The sequence below is a fragment of the Giraffa tippelskirchi genome, chromosome 5 (assembly GCF_054371585.1).
Source record: "Giraffa tippelskirchi isolate mGirTip1 chromosome 5, T2T-mGirTip1v1.2.pri, whole genome shotgun sequence".
NCBI classification, from domain to species: Eukaryota; Metazoa; Chordata; class Mammalia; order Artiodactyla; family Giraffidae; genus Giraffa; species Giraffa tippelskirchi.
The window spans coordinates 173,824,507-173,849,449 of record NC_137279.1 but is presented as its reverse complement, the minus strand read 5'-3'; the positions used below and the strand labels follow the sequence as shown (position 1 = coordinate 173,849,449).

General features: G+C 40.7%; 1 protein-coding gene across 2 annotated transcripts in view; it reads right to left on the bottom strand.

The window, feature by feature from the left end:
* Positions 1–24,405, bottom strand: part of EFCAB14 (EF-hand calcium binding domain 14) — a 38,037-nt gene extending 13,632 nt beyond the window's left edge. For both annotated transcript variants that reach the window (XM_081488495.1, XM_081488496.1), the window contains exons 1-4: positions 23,234–24,405; positions 21,486–21,634; positions 15,774–15,919; positions 3,319–3,417 (exon numbers count right to left, since the gene is read on the bottom strand). In XM_081488495.1, the coding sequence (XP_081344621.1) occupies positions 3,319–3,417; positions 15,774–15,919; positions 21,486–21,634; positions 23,234–23,415 (576 nt within the window). In that variant the 5' untranslated portion in view covers positions 23,416–24,405. The remainder of the gene's footprint in view (positions 1–3,318; positions 3,418–15,773; positions 15,920–21,485; positions 21,635–23,233) is intronic.
* Between the last annotated feature and the right edge of the window lie 538 nt (positions 24,406–24,943).

Genomic DNA, 24,943 nt, shown 5'->3' with positions numbered 1-24,943 from the left:
TTTCTATCACTACCTATCTATTTATCTATATACCTATATATGTCAGTTTGCATTTGCTAGAATTTTATATAAATAGAACAGTAAGTGAGCATGTACTTTTTTTGTTGTTGTTCTGGTATGGCTTCTTTCACACAGTATTATTATTCTGAGATTTATATACATTGTAGCTACTCAGCATGTTGTTGAGTAGCATTCCACTGTATGGATACACCACAGTTTATCTCCTGACCTGTTGATGGCCACTTGTTTTCAACATTTGATTATTACAAATAAAGCTGCTATGAACATTCACATACAAGTCTTCATGTGGGCATATGTTTTCATTTCCCTTCATCATATGCTTTCTTGTCATCACAATACTTAGGAGTGAATGTCTGATCATATGGTATGTATGTTTAACTTGTTTATTCCATCTCCTCATCAATACTAATATCCTCAGTCTGTTCTTTGTTAGTCATTCTAGTGGGAGTGCAGTGGTATATCATTGTGATTTTACATTAAACACTGACCTAATATAGGATTATTTCAAATATCTTCGAACTATGAATTCCATGTAGCTTGTGCTGACACAATTAACCAGAAACTACACACACACACACACACACACAATTTTCATAGAGGAAAGCCAGAGCTTTCCTAAAAAGAAAAAAAAAAATTACTAGTTTATAAACCTGGGACCTGTAGGTAAAGTTCTCCCACAAACTGTCTCTATCAAGCCCTGCAGGCAGATGACCAGAGGTAACACGGTAGATTGCCACTCTCAGGAGAAAATGATGACTTCTGAGTAAAAACAGGTGGAGCTATTTTTGGCTTTGGGAAACCCAACACTGCAGAGATGAACAGAAAATTTCATTTGGCAGCATGTGTTCTTCTGCTTTAGAATCCCATCAGTAACTACTGAGTAGAGTTTGATATGGGTAGTAGCTTATTTGCTTTCATTATGTGTAAGGAGCCCAAGTGGATTGGGGACTTAGGAATATAATTCAGAAATTATCTTTTTAAAAACGGCTTGTTCTAAGGGATCATACAAAAGAGTGTTATTAATTTGGTAGGTTTTGGCCTTTCATTAAGACATACTGACAATTTTATAGTGTCCCATTAGTATTTTTAACCAAGGGTATTTTTATTATACCGATAGCCAGCCAGGACTGGAGAAGACAATGGCACCCCACTTTAGTACTCTTGCCTGGAGAATCCCATGGACGGAGAAGCCTGGTAGACTGCAGTCCATAGGGTCGCTAAGAGTCGGACACAACTGAGCAACTTCACTTTCATGCATTGGAGAAGGAAATGGCAACCCACTCCAGTGTTCTTGCCTGGAGAATCCCAGGGACGGGGGAGCCTGGTGGGCTGCTGTCTATGGGGTCGCACAGAATCGGACACGACTGAAGCGACTTAGCAGCAGCAGCAGCCAGCCAGGAATCCAAGAGAAAAAGAAATGTCATTTTCAACATTAAAAAAAAAAATTACAGGAGATACACTGAGGTTAGGTTTTTGAGATGACCTACCACTTCAAAACTGAGCCACTTGTAATAAAAGTAGTGCCTGACATTATAAATGCACAGGACTGCAAGGAGACAACACACTGGGCAGAAGTCTCTAAGCAAGGATGTTATCTATACAAGCTCTGTTGTTACAGAAGCTACAAGCATTCAAAGACATCCACTGTTAGAGAATCCTCACTGACTGCACGTATGAGCCCATCAGGATGCAAAAAGATAGTAAGCTCTTGTTTAAGATTTTTTTTTAAGGAAGCAGCTGACAGCACCATGTGAACTCTACAGCAAAACCCTGAAACTAGTCTTCTCACCAACTGCAAAGTGCCTGGCACATACTGGAGGAAGACCCACAAATATTTATTGAATTAATGAATGTGAGAATAAACCAATTTCCTCTTCGAATGCAAGACTGCCAGAGTTGCTTCTGTACTGAAGGCCAGAGAGGCCTACCTTTTCCCCACTTGACCTTTGGAACAATGGCAAAAAGAATCTGGCCTCATCTCGCCCCTATTTTTTTTTTTTTTAAAGTTGTAGCAGATGACCATATTGGACAAATAGCAGACTATAGAGACTGCACACACAGTGGTGTGGCTGTAAAAGTTTTGTTTCTGGCTTAGGAATTTCTCATTCCTTTGTGGAAACAATTTATACGTTTATAGAGGGTGGTGTGGGGCTTCCCTGGTGGCTCAGTGGTAAAGAATCCACCTGCCAACACAGGAGACACAGGTTCAATCCCTGGGTCGGGAAGATCCCCTGGAGAAGAAAATGGCAACCCACTCCAGTATTCTTGCCTGGGAAATCCCATGGACAGAGCAGCCTGGTGGGCTACAGTTCATGGGGTTGCAAAAGGGTCGGATACAACTTAGCGACTGAACAACAGCAACAAAGACAAAAACAATAGCCTGGTGCATAATCAAATCAAACTTGTCACATGTTGCCTTTTAAAAGTCAAAGATTCTAGATTTGATACCCATTGTCTGGGGTTCTCTGCTCCAGAATCTCTTCTTTCATTTCCTGCCCCAGGGCCGCATGTTGCTTGTGTGCCCTCTTTTCCTTCCGTTCCCAACCCATTCTCCCCACCCAGGTCTAGAGATCCTCACATATTCTTCATTTGGTTGGTCACTGCCTCTTGCTCTCAGCCTGAATCCTAGGGATCAAGTAAACAGAAATTCTAAAGTACTGTTTGCCTAGGGCCTACAGTCTAAGGTACATACTGAAGAGTGATTTGCTTAGAGGGTGTGCCCCTTCACCTTTATAAAATAATATATACTGTTTTCTAAAATGCTTTTTACCAATTTATACTCTCAGCAGGAGTGTTCGAAAGTTTTCTTTGCACCACATCTTCGTCAGCATTTATCTTATCTCGGAATTTTATTTGTACTTCTACAAATCTTTTTTTTTAAACCAAAACCAATAAAAACACACACACCAAAAACACCTCTCTTCCTCACTTATGGAAAACAAGAGCAATTTAGGGCAACTCTCATGTACAACTGCTCTGCTTTCATAAAGACACTGTGGATGATGAACTGAAAAGGCAAGTAATGAAAAGCAAACCCACACATGTTAACATAAGAGTCCAAGCAAAGCACTCCTGGGATTTGGAAAGCCAAATAAAATGGTGTGAATCCATATAAACCAGAGCTAAACTCACCTGTTGCAAATTAAAAGTCCAACTAACCACATCGAAACAGAGATATCTTGAACTCTGCTACTATCTTCTTGGAATAGCTGATTTCAAATACCAGCCTTTCAAAGAAAATTTGCAAGAAGGCAGAATTACAGTTGGTTAATTTCAGTATCTACACACAGCACTTACCTTCTGAAGTCCCTCTACAGTGGCAGGCAGGCTAATTAAGTCTGCAGCTGACTTGACGTTGGCTTTGAGGTGGTTTACTGCAGAAGTCAGCAGAGAAATCTGAAAGGAAGTGAGTAATAAACAATGAAAACAGAATCTGTAGAACAAATGATCGCTTCACACACACTGCAGTTGTGGATTGTCAAGGCACCTTTGGATGCCACATGATTCTGTAATCCAGACATTCCACCCCGTTAGCTCACAGGAACAGAGGAACTCTGTGGAGTACCTTGGATAGACCTGAGGTGTGGGAGGCAGCAATAATACCCCTTCTCTCTTGGCCAGGCCAAAGAGGGAAAGGCAGGTATTATTCTTTATCCCACTGTTGGCAGCTACAAGATTCAAACATCTTAAATTACCCAAAAGATGCAGTGATTATAATACAACCCTTAAACAACTGTACAGGAAGAAAGCTAATGATCAAGGACCTCTGAAAGATTTCATTTTGATAAAAAAATACCACCTCACTCACTGAACTTTTGTTCCTACCCAAGTGGGAACATACATTATAAAGTGAAAGCCCATCATCACAAATATAGTCGACAGGAACTGAACCTGACAACCTGAATGGCACTTTCAACTACTTGGGGATTTAGTTTTGGTTTAACAATGTGATTAATATTTCAAACTCAATTGCTCAACCAAAGCACCACTTTGGACCCTGAAGGGGCTCAATAAATACCCACTAACTTGCTGGCTGACTGACAGACCGAATGTATTAAAATAGAAGTTGAATCAAAATAAAATGTATCTTCCCTTCTGCAGTTTAGGGATAAAATTCTAAATAGCTGGACTTCTCTCTTGACTGAGGACTGGGGGAACCTGTGTAATATGCCATTTCAGGTTGCAGAGATCATACTCCAACAACTGCAATGTGGCTGAAGATGCAGTTCCACACTGCTTTCCTGTCCCAAATTCGAGGATGAGGACACAGACCTACCAACAGCAATTATACTCAGAGTGGCCTCACAGAGTAATCAAGGAAGGCTCTGGGCACTTGTGACATGCCTAACCCTGTGGTAGGTGTAAACCTGACCCCTTATTCTTTTCTTCAACACATATCTGGCACCTTCTCTGTGCCCAACACTGTGGAGAAAGTAGCAAACAAGACCATGAGGTTTTGCTCTCATGGAGCTTACATCCTGGTAGAAAGGTGACAGAAGAACAAAAAAAAAAGTACTAGATAATAACAAGTACTATGTAAAGTATTTAAAGGGAGCTCCTGGAGTGAGCAGCAGCATGTTCTGAACAAAGGAGTGCAGTGGGGAGCCCTGGAACTTTTCTCCCTCTTTCCTTTTAGGAGGGGTATGTTCAGGGGTGTCAGACCATTTTCCTTTCATTCATCCTCTCATTCATTCGTGCGTGCTGAGTCACAGTCAGGTCCAACTATCTGTGACCCCATGGACTGCAGCCTGCCAGGCTCCTCCGTTAATGGGATTTTCCAGGCAAGAATACTGGAGTGGGTTGCCATTTCCTACTCCAGGGGATCTTCCTGACCCAGGGATCAAACCTGGGTCTCCTGTGCTTTTTTGCATTAGCAGATGGATTCTTTACCACTGAGTCACCAGGGAAGCCTTCTCATTCATTCATTCCTACAACAAATATTTATCGAGCCCTATTTTATTCCAGTGGTGAACAACACAGATGTCAGTGATCACTGGTGTTTACATTTTAGTGCAAAGAGACACAGAATTTCATATAATAAAAATATTTAGATAGTGGGATGCATTAGAGGAAAATTAAAATAAGCTGACTTGATGAATGACTGGGTAGCTACTTCAGACTGGACTATCAGAGAAGGCCTCTATTAGAAGATGAAGTCTAAGATGAGATCCAAATAATAAGGAATTAACCAGCCAGATCAAAAGAAGTACATTTCAGGCTAGAGGGAACTGTTAGGTCCCAGTGTGGGGAAGAACTTGGCATGTTTGGAGGATAGAAAGAAGGCCTGGGGGCAGGAGCAAAAAATGAGTGAGAAAAGGAGGGGGGGAGGGGAAGAGAGCAGAGGGTGGAGAGGCAGAGGCAGGGGAGAGGGGTGGAGATGGAGGTATCATTAAAGAAACAAGTACTAAATGTGATACCAAATAAAGTCTGAGAAAAGACTATCACTGTGGGCTGAAAGGGACAAGCTTCACTGAAGCAGGACTCAAATCAGACTCTGCCAGAGAAGCAAGAGTTTTATATATAGAAATAAATCAGCTTTCCTTTCTAGGTTAGAAGGGTGAGTGTGGCATCAGTGAGTAGGTAGGAAGCAACAGCAAGAATACTCTTCCTTCATAGCATTTCTCAAAGTGACAGTGATTTATTTATGGTGTGATTTTAAATTAAGGTTTCTCTCCTCCACTAGACTGTAAGCTCCATGTCATCAAGGACCACCTCTTTTTTATTTTCCATAACACACCTGGCACAAAGACAGGCGTTCAGTAAGTATCTACCAAATGAATGAATGGCTAAGAATGAAAACTCTATGGCTGAGATGGACACTGAGAAGGCGAGTCTGAGCAGAGCAGAGGGTGGAGGCTATGAAGCAGAGATAAAAGTACATAAGTGTGAACTAATTTTCCTCACTGGGAGTATAGTATAACAACAACCATCTCATAGGGATGTCTGATGGTTTTAAAATATGCCCACAAATTCTTTGATGGTCCTCTCTTCAAGAGGTGAACACTTAATTCCCTTCCCTTGAGTATGGCCTGCACCTGTGACTCATTTTTGGTCCACAGAATAAAGTGCAAGTGACAATGGGCAACTTTGGAAACTAGATCATAAGAAAGCAGTGCTGCTGCTGCTAGGTCACTTCAGTCGTGTCCGACTCTGTGTGACCTCATAGACGGCAGCCCACCAGGCTCCCCCGTTCCTGGGATTCTCCAGGCAAGAACACTGGAGTGGGTTGCCATTTCCTTCTCCAATGCATGAAAGTGAAAAGCGAAAGTGAAGTTGCTCAGTCGTGTCTGACTCTTAGCGACCCCATGGACTGCAGCCTACCAGGCTCCTCCATCCATGGGAATCTCCAGGCAAGAGTACTGGAGTGGGGTGCCATTGCCTTCTCCGTAAGAGAGCAGTAAGTCTTCCTTTTTGTCCTCTATTAGATCACTTGCTCTGGACAAGCCAGGTGCCATGTTGTAAGAACACCCAAGCAGCCCCATGGAGAAGCCATGATGGAACAAACTGAGAACTCCTGCCAACAGCCCTGTGACAGAGGATCCTTCAGTCCCAGTCAAGCCTTCGGATAATGGAGCCTTGATACTATATTTTAGCTGCAACCTTAAGATCCTAGCCAGAGCAACTCAACTAAGCTGCTTCCAAATTTCTGACCCAGAAAAACTGTGAGATGTTTTAAGTCATCAAGTTTTGGGACAAATGTAACACAGCAAGAGATAACTAATACAGGCTATGAGGATTAAATGAGATAACTAGAACTCTTAGCATAGTAACTGATACAAACAAAATACCAAGTAAATGTTAGCTTTTTAATAACGAAATTTAATAAGTACTTAAACATGGAATTCTCCATAAGTGTCCCAAAATATTCAGACAAATCATCAACATTCCAACTCTATCCATTTAAAAATAAAATGAGTGAGAAACCTCAGCCCCAGAGAGATACTCGCAGCAAACCATAAACTCTCAAGAGCAGCAATTACATCAAGGAAGTTTTAACCATGCCTTTAAAAAGGTATGAATAATATTGAGGTCTGAAAAGCACGTAAGGAAACAGGTATTCTCATGCATTGTTAATGGAAATGTAAATTGGAGACACTAGTTAGATGGTTATCTAGCAGTATCTGTCACAACTTGAAATGTTTATACTCTTTAATCCAGCAACTTCATTTCTAGAAATATCTATCCTAGAGGTTACTTGCTTAATCAAAAAGAAGAAAATACCTAGGAATAAATCCAACTAAGGAGGTAAAGGACCTGTACTTGGAAAACTATTAGACACTAATAAAAGAAACAGAAAATGACACAAACAGATGGAAACATATACTGTGTTCATGGATTGGGAAAAAAAATCATTGTTAAAATGACCACACTACCCAAGGCAATCTATAGATTCGATGCAATCTGTATCAAAATACCAATGGCATTTTTCACAGAACTAGAATAAATAATTTTATATGGAAACACAAAAGACCTCAAAAAGTCAAAACAATCTTGAGACAGAACAAAACTACAGGCATCATGCTCCCTGATTTCAAACTATACTATAAAGCTACATTCAACATCACGGTAATCCAAGTCTATGCCCCGACCAGTAATGCCGAAGAAGCTGAAGTTGAACGGTTCTATGAAGACCTACAAGACCTTCTAGAACTAACACCCAAAAAAGATGTCCTTTTCATTATAGGGGACTGGAATGCAAAAGTAGGAAGTCAAGAAACACCTGGCGTAACAGGCAAGTTTGGCCTTGGAGTACAGAATGAAGCAGGGCAAAGGCTAATAGAGTTTTGCCACGAGAACGCACTGGTAATAGCAAACACCCTATTCCAACAACACAAGAGAAGACTCTACACATGGACATCACCAGATGGTCAACACCGAAATCAGATTGATTATATTCTTTGCAGCCAAAGATGGAGAAGCTCTATACAGTCAGCAAAAACAAGACCAGGAGCAGACTGTGGCTCAGATCATGAACTGCTTATTGCCCAATTCAGACTTAAATTGAAGAAAGTAGGGAAAACCACTAGACCATTCAGGTATGACCTAGAGCAAATCCCTTATGAGTATACAGTGGAAGTGACAAATAGATTTAAGGGACTAGACCTGATAGACAGAGTGCCTGATGAACTATGGACAGAGGTTCGTGACATTGTACAGGAGACAGGGATCAAGAAAATCCCCATGGAAAAGAAATGCAAAAAAGCAAAATGGCTGTCTGAGGAGGCCTTACAGATAGCTGGGAAGAGAAGAGAAGCAAAAAGGAGACAAGGAAAGATATTCTCATCTGAATGCAGAGTTCCAAAGAATAGCAAGGAGAGATAAGAAAGCCTTCCTCAGCGATCAGTGCAAAGAAATAGAGGAAAACAACAGATTGGGAAAGACTAGAGACCTCTTCAAGAAAATTAGAGATACCAAAGGAACATTTCATGCAAAGATAGGCTCAATAAAGGACAGAAATGGTATGGACCTAAGAGAAGCAGAAGATATTAAGAAGAGGCGGCAAGAATACACAGAAGAACTGTACAAAAAAGATCTTCACGACCCAGATAATCACGATGGTGTGATCACTCACCTAGAGCCAGACATCCTGGAATGTGAAGTCAAGTGGGCCTTAGAAAGCATCACTATGAACAAAGCTAGTGGAGGTGATGGAATTCCAGTTGAGCTATTTCAAATCCTCAAAGGTGATGCTGTGAAAGTGCTGCACTCGATATGCCAGCAAATTTGGAAAACTCAGCAGTGGCCACAGGAAGGGAAAAGGTCAGTTTTCATTCCAATCCCAAAGAAAGGCAATGCCAAAGAATGCTCAAACTACCGTACAATTGCACTCATCTCACATGCTATTAAAGTAATGCTCAAAATTCTCCAAGCCAGGCTTCAGCAATACGTGAACCGTGAACTTCCAGATGTTCAAGCTGGTTTTAGAAAAGGCAGAGGAACCAGAGATCAAATTGCCAATATCTGCTGGATCATCAAAAAAGCAAGAGAGTTCTAGAAAAACATCTATTTCTGCTTTATTGACTATGCCAAAGCCTTTGACTGTGTGGATCACAATAAACTGTGGAAAATTCTGAAAGAGATGGGAATACCAGACCATCTGACCTGTCTCTTGAGAAACCTGTATGCAGGTCAGGAAGCAACAGTTAGAACTGGACATGGAACAACAGACTGGTTCCAAATAGGAAAAGGAGTACGTCAAGGCTGTATATTGTCACCCTGCTTATTCAACTTATATGCAGAGTACATCATGAGAAACGCTGGGTTGGAAGAAACACAAGCTGGAATCAAGATTGCCGGGAGAAATATCAATAACCTCAGATATGCAGATGACACCACCCAAGGCAGAAAGTGAAGAAGAACTAAAGAGCCTCTTGATGAAGGTGAAAGAGGAGAGTGAAAAAGTTGGCTTAAAGCTCAATGTTCAGAAAACTAAGATCATGGCATCTGGTCCCATCACTTCATGGGAAATAGATGGGGAAACAGTGTCAGACTTTACTTTTTTGGGCTCCAGAATCACTGCTGATGGTGACTGCAGCCATGAAATTAAAAGACGCTTACTCCTTGGAAGGAAGGTTATGGCCAACCTAGATAGCATGTTTAAAAGCAGAGACATTACTTTGCCAACAAAAGTCCGTCTAGTCAAGGCTATGGTTTTTCCAGTGGTCACGTATGGATGTGAGAGTTGGACGGTGAAGAAAGCTGAGCACCGCAGAATTGATACTTTTGAACTGTGGTGTTGGAGAAGACTCTTGAGAGTCCCTTGGACTGCAAGAAGATCCAATCAATACATCCTAAAAGAGATCAATCCTGGGTGTTCATTGGAAGGACTGATGTTGAAGCTGAAACTCCAATACTTTGGCCACCTTATGCGAAGAGTTGACTCATTGGAAAAGACCCTGATGCTGGGTAGGATTGGGGGCAGGAGGAGAAGGGGACGACAGAGGATGAGATGGTTGGATGGCATCACCAACTCGATGGACATGGGTTTGGGTGGACTCCGGGAGTTGGTGATGGACAGGGAGGCCTGGCGTGCTGCAATTCATGGGGTCGCAAAGAGTCGGACACGACTGAGCGACTGAACTGAACTGAACTCTCTCACACCATGCACAAAAAAGATCTGAAATCGTAAAACTTATATAAGAAAACACAGGCAGTAAACTCTTTGACACTGGTCTTAGTAATATTTTTTTGAATCTATCTCCTTAGGCAAGAGAAACAAAAGCAAAAACAAATGGGACTTCATCAAATTAAAATGCTTTTACACAGTGAAGGAAACTATCAGCAAATGAAAAGGGATTCTACTGAATGGGAGAAGTTATCTGCAAACAATATATCTGACAAGGAGTTAATACTCAAAATATACAAAGAGCTCATACAATTCAACACCTAAAAAAAACAACCCAATTAAAAAATGGGCAGGAGATCTGAACAGATTTTTTTCCAGTGAAGACAGGCACATGAAAAGATGTTCAACATCACTGATCATCAGGGAAAAAGCAAATGAAAAACCACATGAGATATTGCCTCACACCTGTCAGAATGGCTACTGTCAAAAAGACAAACAGATAACAAGTATTGCAGAAGATGTGGAGAAAAAGGAACCTTCTGCAGTGCTAATGGGAATGTAAACTGGTGCAGCTACTATGGAAAACAGTATGGAGATTCCTCAAAAAATAAAAAACAAAACTACCATATCATCCAGCAGTTTCATTTCTGGGTACTTATCTGAAGAAAATGAAAACATTAGAAAAGATGTATGTTTCAAACACTCCCCGAAACGTTCTTATGCAAACATAAAGTTGAGATCACTATCAAAAATAAAAGTGATAAAAGTAGCCAGAGAGTATCTTAATAAGTTTCAAATCACTGTATAAAATGATTAAAAGTGACTATGCATGAAATGGCTTTAGTGTAAATAAAAGTTCCTGCTTTAAGTCAGGAAATTAATTTTTTTAAAAATTAAATCAGTCCACACCAAAAAGAGAAAAAAAAAGAAATATGCATCTCTATGTTCACTGTAACAACAGAAAAGATATACAAGCAACCTAAGTGCCCATCAACAGATGAATGGATTCAGAAGTTGTGGTGTGTACTGTGTGTACACACACACACATATACATACAAAGGAATATTATCCAGTCATAGAAAAGTATAAAATCTTGCCATTTGTGACAATACAGATGAACCCAAAGGACATGATGCTATGTGAAATAAATCAGACAGAGAAGACAAACACTGTAGGAAATCACTTATATGTGGAATCTAAAGAACAAATGAACAAACATAACAAAACAGAAACAGATACAGAGGACAAACAGGTGTCTGCCAGAGGGGAAGGAAAGAACTAAGTGAAGGAGATAAAGAGGTACAAACTTCCAGCTGCAAAATAAATGAGTTACAGGCATGAAATGGGCAGTGTGGGGAAGGCAGTCAATAACTACATAATATCTTTGCATGGTGACGTAAGTAACACTGGTGATCACTTTGAAATGAAAATAAATATCAAATCATTTGTTGTGTAACAGAAACTAAGTGTTACAGGTCAATCATACTTCAAAAACAAAGTCATAAAAAGAGACCAAATTTGTGGTTGGTTACCATAAGTGGGGGGTGGGGATGGTGATGGTGGGGGAGGGGAATTTGGAGGAAGATAGTCAAAACGTACAAACCTCTTGTTATAAGATAAATAAGTACTAGAGATGTAATGTACAACACGATGAAGATAATTAACACTGTTGTATGTTATACATGAAAGTTGTTAAAACAGTAAATCCTAAGAGTTCTCATCACAAGGAGAAATATTTTTTTCTACTCCTTTAATTTTGTATCTGTATGAGATGATGGATGCTCGATAAACATACTGTGATAATCATTTTATGATGTAAATCAAATCATTATGCTGTACACCTTCAACTCATACAGTACTTAGTGTTAATTTTATCTCAATAAAACTGGAAGAAAACACAAATTAAAAAAAAGATTATGCTCACAAGCATAAAGATGTATGCTCAAGACTATTCACTGCTTTCTTATTTGTAACAGCAAAATACTAGAAAACAATCTAAATGTCTATCACTAAGGATATAGATATATTAAGTAAACAGAAAAAGCTGTAGAATATATACCTAATGACTCCATTTATAAAGTCACACATATGTGTGCACTTGTATACAATAACCTATAAGCTGATTCATATTAAAAGCTATTATGATTTTGTAAATGCATATAAAGTGAACTGTAAAAATGTAGCCCAGACTATTGACAATAACTATGGGGACAGGAAATGTGTGTATCTGTGTATGATGGGGGCACATACAGAGACGGCAGTGAAGAATTTTCTTAAGAGTTTTATGTGTATCTTACTATTAAATCTTATATAAGAGTATGTTCACATATTACTCATGAAATTTTAAAGACAAAAGATGGGAAGGAAATAGACACATAGGAAAAACACATCACAAAGCTTTGGGAGGGACATGACAGATTTCCTTGGCTAGCCCTTTCCCAGCCCTTTTTCCCATGCCCTCCACTGGGCCTTCCAAGACTATCTTAACATGCTCAACCCTGAAGTACTGGGAAGGGGTCTCTCCCACATCTGTTTTATTCAATGCCCCAGAGCACATACACAACTGGCTCTATACCAACTTGATGAGCAAGGATATGATTATTACAAATACCGTATCAATTGTGTGATTACCTTTTTTCCACCTGAGGGAACAACTCCTTTCACTGACAACTGGCCAGATTTTAAACAGACAACAAGCTGTGTTCTGGGTGAAGCGATCTGGGTAGAGCTACTCTCCCAGGTACTGCACTATCTTGATCACAGGTATCTGGAGAATGGTCATGGCCTCACAAATGGCCAGTGTGACTAGTTGGCAGCTACCATTTCATCCAAACCAGAGGAACAGCTGAAAGCGAAGGTAATGAAAGATGAGGTGCTGTCCACTTCTCCCCATGCCCCAAGTGCTCTAGGCCTGGGCTATCAGCTGACTCACAGAAAGAGTGTGCTCTGGAGAGTTGACCATTCATTTTCCTCTAAGTGTTCTCTTAGAGGACCATTCAAGTTCTCTAAGTGTTAGAGGACTTAGAGGACTTCGTACTCACTTATATGACCTGGATCACACACTGGTCACCAGGACTCAGCTACAGTCCCAGAAACCACAAAGCTGAATTCGGTTTTTCAGCATTCCTCTCTTGAGTGGAATAATGCCCACATCTGTGGAAAACTACTGCAAAGCTACATGTGTAACTAAAATAAAAGGCAAGGGACACTCTCCCATTACTGAAATCAGAGGCTCCTTAGGTCTCTGATAGACACACTCTAGAATGTTAGGTTGGATTTGAGCTTTATAAAAACTTATCTCTAACAATCACACAATGCAATTCAAAGAGTCTAAAAAGTTGAATTAAATACAAACCATTAAGAAAAAAAGCCCCTACATTCCAGCCAAAAGATGAGTCATGACTTTCATGGATATTACATGACTTTTCATTAGCAAAATTAAAAATAGCTACTGTAGACCATTTACTTATTATTAGACCATTTCATACTATAAGGTCTGAAATGTTGCTTTTTTGCTTTGGGGTTAAAATTAAGTGCTCTTTAAATAGTAAGTAAAAAAGTTACTAAAACAGATAATCATCCATTATAAGCCCTGATACAGACTTGACTTCACCTTCTTTCAGCCTTATCTACTAAGCTCCTACTGCATCCTCTAGAGGCTATAAAGATGGAAGGTAGAATAGAAAATTGGAAAGAAAATAGGTTCCTACAACTTGAATATTTTGTTAGCACTGCTACACAGCAGTTGACCTTGGGTAAACCTCTTAACCTCAATGAGCCTTGGTTTTCTTATCTGTAAAATGGAGACAGTACCTCCTACTTCATAGAGCTACAGAAGCAAAACAGGATATCTCATATGTAGTGCATCTAATAGAGGCCTGCATAAAGAAGGAATTTAATGGGTGGCAGTTACCATCTTAAGTGCCATCATCATTATTACTGTGCTCAAACCTCAGAATTCAATGGACAACCTTCTAGTATAATTAGATGCCTCAGAGCTGCAAAAGAACCCACAGTTTGCCCCAGAGAGAGATGTTAATTATTTCTCAGTGCTTCATGGTGGTTACTTTGACTTGTACTCTCTGGCCAAACTGCTCATTTGTTCTGTGAATACAAGTAAGGCCAGAGTCTAGCCTATATTTCTTGTAAAAAAGGAGTGAATCTCTGCTTTTCCCTTATTACTGAGACTCCAAGGCTAAACGATAACTAGTCAATAGTAGGTGCTCTAACCCATCAATTATTTCATGATACTTATAAAAATGAAAGAGAACTAAATAAAAAATAAAATATCATAAGGCAGCATTATATTAAGGCAAGTGATTGTTTTCAGAAACTTTTATTTCAGTCACACCCAGGTGGCGCTAGTAGTGAAGAATCCAAGTGCCAATGCAGGAGATAACAGGAGACAAGGTTTCAATCCCTGGGTGGGGAAGATCCCCTGGAGAAGGAAATGGCAACCCATTCAGTATTCTTGCCAGGGAAATCCCATTTTCAGAGGAGCCTGGTGGGCTACAGTCCACGGGGTCACAAAGAGTTGGACATGACCAAGTGTGTGCATGCGCGTGTGCACATACATACATATGTGTTTACTGGGTAATTATGGAAAATATTTCTTATTGTGGGTTCCAGGCAAAAGTCTAAAAGCCACTGCCCTAGGCCATTGATCTCTGGTCACAAGTGCTGGCCTGTGCCACTCCCAAACTACTGCTGAAAGGAGCAGGTAGCTTCAAAAACATTGGCAAGCACTTTATTCCAGCACAGTGCTCTCTGCCCTGACTGATTCTGAACTTTGTGACTCCACTCTGAAGAACAGAACATCCTTTCAGCCACAACAGGAATGACAAAGCTATTTTTAAGGACTTTGTGGGTGGACCATTCACTTGGCACTTGAGTTTTCTTTTCAGTCAATGCATGTCTTTCTTTAACTAAAGCACACAAACTGAGAACAAAGGCTAGAGCCACCAAGTTGCAGCTGCAGCACCTTATTCATATAAGATGCCCCATCAACATCTTCTGAATATCCCCTTTTCCTCTGGCAGTCCCTCTTTCGGAATCAGTGTGAGATATGGCCAATTTAGGGACTGGAAAAGTTTTGGCTCTAAGCCTACTTGCCTGGTCAAGGTATTTAACCAACTCTGCCATTTTCTCTAATACTATTCTAGAATAATAATTATCATTAGCTGCTAAGTTTCCAGTGTGGCATACAGTAGCACTACACCCAAAGGCTGTAAGTTTGTAAGAGTTAGACTTGAATTGCAACTCAGTATCTTATTGTGATCTTGAGCAAATTACTCAAATTCTATTAAGCAAAATAAGCTCTCATTATCTAATAAAAACCAGTTATCCAATTTTCTTGTGTGTGGGGGGTAGATGATACGTTCTTAAATTTAATATCTACACTGCTCTTTAGGAAAAGCTGATTCATGAATTTCTAACTCCTTCTAAGCTGCTCTACTTGGTAAAACTCTGCTCCTCTGTAGAAAGGGTTAACATTTTAAATTTTCTGGTAAATGCATAACTATTATCTATTTTACCTGACTTTAATGTGTTGGGATCACAGTATGCAAAGCACCATTTCAAAAAGTAAAACAATCTGAAGTGAGTTCCCTACACTTACTGATACATACTAGACAGACAAAATGAAATATTCACAGCTTATACAGAAAGACAATCACATTTTTGCTACCTGCTTATTCATTTCTGTGATGTTTATCCAGACTTTGTTCAACCCGAGCTCTCCAGATTCAATCTTCTCAAGTTGTTTTTGTTCGGTGAGTAGTTCTTCATTAAGTTTGGGAATTTCTTGGAATGAGCTTTTCTGATTAGATTCCACTAAAAGCAAACATAAGAACAATCATAAATAGCCATAAGTTCCCTCATGGCTCCAAGATGAAAAAATAATCATACAGCAGGAAAGAAGACAGATTAATGAAAGTTAATTCTGGGAGGATAATGACAAATCTTATCTATCAGCTCCACCTTTTACTTTCTTTTTACCTCTGTAAATGTGTATCTTTAACACTAAAGCTTCATTTAACTGGGGCTATCTCACTACTGGCAGTACAACTTTTTTAAAGCCAGGTGGCTAAAAATGACAACAAACAACATCAGCAGAAAGAGTTAGACTTGGATTGCAACTCGGTAACTTACTGTGATCTTGAGCAAATTACTCAAATTCTTTGAGCTCACTTTCTTCATGTGTAATACAGTGATAATTCTAACCATCCTGTGAAAATATTTTAAGTGAAAGAAGGGCTATGAAGCACTAAACACAGCTGGCCAGGCATACAATAAGTGACAAATAAATGTTAAGCATTGACCTGCTCAATTAAGAAACTTTCTGATTGGTCAACAAAGATTTATAAACTTTACTCCATTAATGCTCAAGGTGACAGCCTAAGTTATATCTCTAAATGTTTAAATTTATTTTTTCTACCTCAAACTGGTCAAATGCAAGATAGATTCTTACTACCTTTCAAGTGCTGCTTTGACAACTAAGATTTTAAATCTTTTTCATAAACAGCAAACAGTGCTTTCGTAAATCTTAACTCAACCCAAAAGCTCAAAGTGAAATAGAAGATGAAGAAAAACGTTAGGTGAATTTGGCTCTTCTTTTGAGAAACAGCATCTTCTGGATGGTTTAGAGATTTGCCAGCTTGAAGGCAGAGGCCTGAAAGAGTGCTTTCTCTTCACTCTTTACAGTATTCTTTCCTTTTCATGGAAAATAAAATATTGATAATGGCTGGTCCTCCAGAATAAAACCTATGTCTTTCTTTTAAAGCCACAGACTTCTTGATTAGTTATCATGTGCTCTTTTTAAAATCAAAAACTGGCATAAGGGGACAGATATAAAACTATTTACTAAAATCTTAAGTTCTCAAACTTTTTTTGTTTCTGTATGGTCAGCATTGAGAATACACCTGGCACACTTCAGGCACTCAGTAAGTATTAATGACTGAATAAATCTGGCCTTTGCTTACCTCTCAACCATATTTCTCATCACTTTAGCTACACTTCAGTCTACTTTCCAAGTTGCCTTTCCTGACACAGCTCTTTAAGCCTCAGTGACTGCACACACTAGCCTCTCTGCCTAGTTGACTTTTGCCCCTTCATTTCCTCCACCTTAGCCTAGTTGATTCCTTTCAAGATTCAGCACAGATAGCTGGCCCCCACCTGAGGCCACTGTTACTTCTTTACAACTCCAAACTCTACTGAGGACTGAACATGCTGTGCTGTAATTATTTACTTATCTGTCTCCTCCATCAGACTGAAGAGAGCTGCCTGAGGGCAGGGATCGGGTCTTATTTGGTCATGTATTCCCAGGGACCAGCACAGTCCCAGGTACACAGAAGCATTTAAATGCTTGTCCAGTGAAATGATTATAGGGTATAAAATGGAGTTAATATTATCCTAATTAAGTTAAATAAGGAAAACTCAACAAATAAATTCAACAACAAAAAAATCCCCACAAAAATCGGGGGTGGTGGTGGTGGTATCCTCACTGTAAACAAACTCACTATGTGAAAATTATTAAAAGAAATTAGACATTTTTATTCACTTTTCAAAAATATGTGAAGGAGTTCTTTATAAATAGTAGCCTTGGCTAAGTGCTTTTAATGTAACATTTGATTTACACACAGTTTTCAGGAATACATTCACCTCATGTAGTAGGAATATTTTACCAGTCTAAATTAATGTAGCACTTAGCACCCAACTGAATTTCGAATTCACTTAGGTTATAAAGAAAAGCTTATCCCACACATATCTGCCATTCTCACATGGTAAAACATCCCAAGGCTGGGGAAGTCTCTCTCTTTCCTGCAATCTATATGAATTAAGTAGAAGAGGAAGTAAGACAAACACATAAGTAACTCGGATTAAAATAATTAACTAATAAACATATAAATCTGACAAGCCCTGCAAATGGTTTAAATCCTGAGGACTGTGTGAGCCAGGAAGGGATTATATTCATTATCTGATTTGGGGTTTTTTAGGAGAGAGAAGACAAGTAAAGGCACTCTGATTACATACATGGAATGAAATACAGTAAACAAACTTACGATTAAGTTTAATCATAAAAAAACTTACAATTACTAATTCATGTTCTTTCAACATGAAGCAACTCATTTAAAATTTAGTATAATCCTACTCAAAAGAACTTAGTTAGCTCTTTTCCTGATCTTTAAGAAGAGGAAATGAAGATTTCTGCACATGCCCTTTAGATACAACACATAATGCCAAGAGTAATATTTTATATTTGTGCATCTTTACAGTTTACAAGATACTTTTATGTAATCACTCATCTTGTAATTGGGCCCCTACTATGTGCCCAGCCATGTACTTGGCACTAGTGCATACAAAAGAACCTGAACTTCTCAGTCTGGTGGGGAACGAGGCATCAGCCCAGAATTACTACAGAGTGTGACAGATATTATGACACAGGAATGCCCAAAGTGCTTTTGTAGCACAAATTTATCTTTATGTTTTACGGATGGGAAAATGTAGGCTCAGAAAGAATAAGTGACTTGTCTGGGTTTCGTAGCTTGTAATCAGAAAGTGAGGATTCAACAGTCAAACTTTCTGGTTCTAGAAAGTTTGGAAAGGAAAGTGCTAGAAAGGACCAGCACTCTTTCTAGAACACTTCAGCTGTCACAGATGCTTACATCCTAGCACCCTTATTAGCATAAGACCAATTTTAAGTTCTGCATGAAATGATCAAACTGCTACTCTTCTGTATGACCAGAAACAGAGATGTTTGCCTTATCAATACTGTCCTTCTCTTCCAAATTCTTTCCCCTCCGTCTACCTTTGAGTGATAGAGTGGAATGGCTGGGAATAGAATCTTCCTTAGAATAACTGTGGAGGTCTTCTGGAGTACCTGGTTCTAGAAAAAGAAAACTGAGTGAAGAGTTTCACAGCCAGGCAGCACTTTTAGCTTAAGGATCAAATTACTCATTGGCCTCAAGGAAAAAATACCTAGCCTATCTGCTCTGCTTTCTGCTCCAGATATCTCGGCAATCCCGCCTCCTTTCCTCGCAAGTGTCTTGGAAGATAATGAAATAAATGACAAAGTGCTCTGAATTTTTAAAAAAGGTATTTAAGCCAGACCAGCAGGTAGTCTTATCTCCACTATCCTCTTGAAAAACAAGAAATAAAAATAAACTTATTGAAATATATTTAAAGTAGCAACATAATTCAAAGAAAGATTATATAAGTTTAACAAGATTAACATCATTTAGCTAAGAGAATGATTTTCCCAAAAAGCCTCTTGCCAAGTGGTCCACTAAGGTTCAGCCTATAGACTGACTCATAGAGCCCCAGGCCCACGTCTATGCTCTCTCAGGAAGTTCTGCTTCAGATAGTATAGGCACTAGCATATCTATTGCAGCAAACCAAAGCCCACAGAGCAGCTGGACTGACAATTCCAAATCTGCTTCATTCGGCTGGCTGACAAGTATAGCCAGGGTCCCAGGGGAATGCTGCTCAGTGGTAGAAAGCAGGTCTCACAGTCCAGGGCACAACTCCTGGCATCTCCTGAACAGAGTATTTCCAGGAATTGGTATTAACAAGTGCTCAAAACATATTCGTGGCCTGATTGATTGTTAGGTCTATTGTGTGTACACACTTCAAACATGACTTTCTAAACAAAGAAATTTCCTGAGAATGAAAAGCTCAGCTAAGGTACGCATTACACTGGTGTCCTGAAAACACAGGCACAGAGCAGTCAGAGAAATAAATCCCTTGAAGGCAGAATTGAGCAATGTTTTGAAATGTATAAATAAATAATTGCTTTATGTGACCCAAAGAGTCAGACGCAACTTAGTGACTGAACAACAACAACAAATATGTGACCCAAACAAGCTGCAGTACAAACGTAGGAGGCCCAACTAGTTACGGAGAGATGTCAGCATAGACAGGTGTCGTCAGTGGCTATTTATAGTTAAAACACTGCTTCTCAGAACCTCCTTTCCAAGTTATGATTATTACTTACCAAGAAAAACACCATGTAATACTGCTAAGTACAAAATTAAGGAGGGAAAATAACTAGAATACAAAGCTCATTCTTTCTTATACTGTACTCTGATCCCACCAATTTATAATACAGAAATCAGGATGATCCTGGCAGAGAATTGCGGCCTATCCAATCCTATTTCCTGAATCAGAAGCTCAGAAGAAAACTAAAGTTAATATTTCAATATATTTTTTTTAAGCAACATCCCTAGGAACGTCATTAATACACTAAGGATTAGCTGTCCCTAGGTTAGGTTTGGAACTTAACTAACTGCAAGCAACAAAGAGAAACTGGGGTGAAGGAAAGCTAGGATGTTGTGATCATCTAGGGCTTACTTCTAGGAAGTAAGGAAACAACTCTAATTCTAGTTCTAGGGACAGATTTCTTTATGACTTTGAGAAAGCCTAGTGGTCAGTTTTCTGGAATGTTAAAGCTGCTAAAGTTAGGGTATTTGTGATTTTGTGATTAACCTGAAACTGGTTCCTTAGCTTAGAAATTAAAAAAAAAACTAATTTTATTACTTATAAAAAAATGCACGTTGTAATTATAGCTATGCATTATTTGTTAGTTAAAACAAAGACTAAGTAAAGCATCTTTTGGGTATAAGTTTCTTTCCTTTTTTTGTAATTTGCTGTTGTTGTTTTAAGATTTTTATTAGCTTAGAAAATTAACCCTTGTAACCTAGAACCAAAGATCTCAGTGTTGCTAAAGAAAGATCTTTAGGCTAAAACGGGTTGAACCTACCATGCAAGCACATCTCTCAGAAAAAGGACGTTGGATGCACAAAATACAACTTAACAATTTAGAATATATAAAACTCTTCAACTTCAAAAGTTTCTTAGGAGACACTGCCTCATGAGACAAATATTTATTTGTGACTCAGCACAGAGTAAGCACTCCATACATGCTGGGTATTATTATTACTGCTCAGTACTATGCTTCTCTAGGTTTTTCTTAAGGAGGATATTGTCTGATAGACACGCCCACATTCTTTCTCAAATGGCCCTGTGAAGAGGAAGGAAACAGCCTAGTGTTGCTACTGCCACTTTACAGTTGGGAAACATGAAGTGGCAACAGGTGGAAATTAACCCAGGTTCTAGAATCCTGGATCTCAGCCCTTCCTTTCTATGCTATAAACGCTGACTGCAATGCCATTATTTCAGATGCTATTTGTCCCAATGATGCATAAGCACTGTGTTTTGTTTGTGCATTTAAAAATAAATGTTACTGCATTCAAGCTGACAGCTAAGAAAGAGTTTAAAAAATGCTGAAAGGAACATGTAATTGCTTCATCAGAGTGAGCAAAAATCTTAACTCAGTGTGGTTCACTTTGTCCTAGAACCTGGCAGAGTCCAAAATTATACTCTGAAAAGAGTGACCACTTACTTGTTCGGAACTTTTCCTTGAGGGAATCCAGATCCTCCTTCAGAGCAACTTGCATCCACACCAGGCCAACGCAGGCCACGACACAGGCGGCAAGGATGACAAACGCACAGAGGGGATAACAGATCCTGCAGCATCGTAAATAGTCTCCCCTGATCATAAGAACAAATTCAACCAGGAGTATGAAAGGGATTATGAATAGTTTGATTCCAAATAGCACATGTGTGGGCATGCAATTAGCATCTCTAATGAATAACCAACCCATTTACCAGGGAACATAGGGTAACACACTTAAATCTGAACAGCAGGTTGAATATGTCAAGATAATATGACCCAGGAAGAGTTCATCTATTGGGGACAAACTTCTCACGAAATGGGGGAGTTTCTGAGTTACAGGAAGCACCTGTGGGCACTGCAGCTCACTGCTATCATCATCAGTTCAGGTCTTTGGAAACTGACTCAGGTTAGGGAAGCATAAAGATCAGAGTTTTCTCTGCCATTTATTATTCTACTGTAATTCACTTATCTATCTAGTTCTCTCTCTCAAATATATAGTCATTCCAGAAGACCTAGTTTCACTTTACTGAAACTTTATAGAGTAAGCTTTATTGAAAATGGAATGAAAAAAACTAGAACGGTAGGTTAAAGTGGACACCTCATACACTCCAGCTGATTGGCTCAGAAGGAAGGAAACATAGGAAGGAGTTAGATTTCACATCAAACGTCAACCAGCACTCAAGGTCTAAACTAAACCAACAGGGTAACTGTTCCAGTTAACTATTCTACTTCATCAGATCTTCATAGCTGAAGCCCAGGGTTGCCCTGAACTACTTCAGCTGGCAAAGCTCATTAGAAACCAATCTCTTCCTTTAACATAAAAGGACAAAGACATTCCAAACAAACAAACCTCAAAGGATTTGATCTCTTTTAGCATCCTAAGCTTCAGCCTAGCTCTTGTTTTCACATCCTCAGCAGCATACTCTTTTAATGTGCTCCTTAAGAGAGTCCAAGGGCACTTTAAAGATTCCCTTCAGCCCCTTCCTATCCTAACTCCCAATTCCCAATGTCTTTGTGATTACTAGAGGAGGGCATGGCAATCTGCTCCAGTATTCTTCCCTGGAGAATCCTATGGACAGAGGAGCCTGGCAGGCTACAGTCCATGGAGTCACAAAGAGCTGGACACGACTGAGTGAGTAACACTTTCACTTGTGCTCACTACTGGAGGGTGTTACCATCTAAAAGTAGTTTGAAAAAAGCTGTCTCTTCTTTTTGTCTCCCACCCTCCATTTCTCTCAAGGTTCATAGTTTTTACAGAACGTCCTTCATCATATTCCCCCATTACCAGATTCAGAGTCATCAACAAGGGGAAAAAAAAAAAAACCCAAACAAACAAATAAAAAACCCTGTGTCTCCTAAATTTAACAACAAGGCCTTGTCTCTCAAATTTCTCTCTCCCTATGTTCCTATTCTTAGCTTCTTTGCTACTCTCACCGGGCTCTTGGCACATTCCCCAAGTCCACACTTCCACCCTAGATTCAGGGCTCTTTGTACACTTAGAGACAGATCTCTAACTTATACTTCATTCAGAACCTGAACTCATCTTCTCCCTAACATTTTTCCTCCCTTGTGCCTTCCAGGGACTACACACTTTTTTCTTCCTAAGAACTCCCCTCTGCTTCCCTTTCATTTGCCCCCTTGGTAGTGCAAGGAGATGCCTTTTCCCATCCCAGCCTCAGCACTTCTTTACTCACTTGACAAAGCGAGAGCGATTTCCAGCTACACCAAATTCCTCTTCCTCCTCTGAGCTGGACTCAGAGTCTGAGTCAGGAGGCTCCGTGCGAAGCAGGCGGTGGCCTGAGCCTTTCTTGGGTTTCTTTCTCCGGCTGTCCCCAGCTAAGCCGATCAATGCATTGAGTTCTTTGCGCTTTTTCATCTTCTTGTGTGGGGTAAGTGGAGCACCCACTCCTGAGCTGCCAGGTTCGTACCCGACGCCCAATTCTCTCCCTGCCTTGGAGCTGCCTTCCAGGGTGAGGAATCCTGGGCCAGAGCCCTCTGGTCACTCCCACCCAGGGGTGGGACTGACCAGATACGCTAGGGGCTGGAGATTGGACTCCAGAGGAAACTGGAACTCAGATGAATGGGGGAAGTCACATAGAGATGGCCAGGGAGCTGGTGATCCAAATGGGTAAAGGCCTATGCACGGAGTGCCAGTTACTTAAGAGGGTACTGGGGAGGGGAGCAACTTTTGTCTCTCAGGATAAAAAGTCAAGTCAAGAACGAGAGATTCTGAACCCTGGTCAACAGACAGTGTTTCTAAGGGTACTCCAGGAGCTGGGAAGGACGCACAGATAGGTGTTTAGGACTTCCGGGGCAGCATTTCCAATCGAGAGAAAAACAAGAAACTTGGTTCCTGAATGGGAAGAGACGGGGAGATGCAAAGAAAGACGGTGGGAACGCGCTGGTCCCTCTCTACATGTAGCAGGAAGGGTCTCTCAGCTACTACAACCCTGACAGAGAAAATGCCCGAGTCCGAGAAGATCACCGTCCACCGGCCTCCGTCCTGAGTTTGAAGGGAGTCAGAGGCCAAGGAAGACCCAGAGCCCAGCCTGGAAGATTCGGCCTGAGAGGAGCCAGTCCCGCGCCTGGGAAGACCCCAGCCCTGCTGTCTGGGCCTGGGGGCGCGGTGAGGAGGGGTGACCGCGGCTCAGCCCACCTGAAGCGCTCCCGCCCAGAGTTTGAGGTGTTCCGGTACGGGCGACTCTCGGCAATTCACACGCGCCGCCTCCACTCCAGCCGCGACTCCGGCCCCAGCTCCGGTTGCGGCCGCAGCTGCTCCCAAGTCGCTGGTGGCGGCGGCGGCTGTGGCCGCAGGCTCCAGACCCGGGCCATCGCTTCAGCCCCAGCTCACTTCCTCTTTGGCAGCAGCCGCCGGCACCGCCTGCCAGTAAGACGCACTCCCATTGGCCGCCTGTTCGATGACGTCACGAAAGGGGGGTAGGGGAGGCGGGGCGTTAAAAGGCGCAAGCTCTGGCGCGGGCAAGTGCCTCTGCCCGGTCGAGGAGGCCCCGCCCCCAGGAGGGTCCCAGGGGACCTGTCTCTCACCCGTCCTGGGCCGTGTGTTGTTTCCAGAGGAGCAGGGATGAGCCAGGCAAAGCACCCAGCTGGATGAACTTGCTTGGGAAGTTCATCACCGCACCGGCCCCCAGTTGTGACTAACCCAGTTTAGAGGTGCCACCCCTCTAACTCTCCAGCTGTTTATTAAAGGTTTAGGCGTGTTACAGGTTAATGACGCGGTTGAACACATTCATTCATTCATTCTGTAAATATTTATTGATTTATTTATTGATTACCACGTGTCAGAAACAGTTCTACCGCTGAGGATACAGCAATAAACAAAATAACCACTGTCCCTCTCTTCCAGCGTAGGGTTGCCCGATTTAGGGAATAAAAATATAGGACAC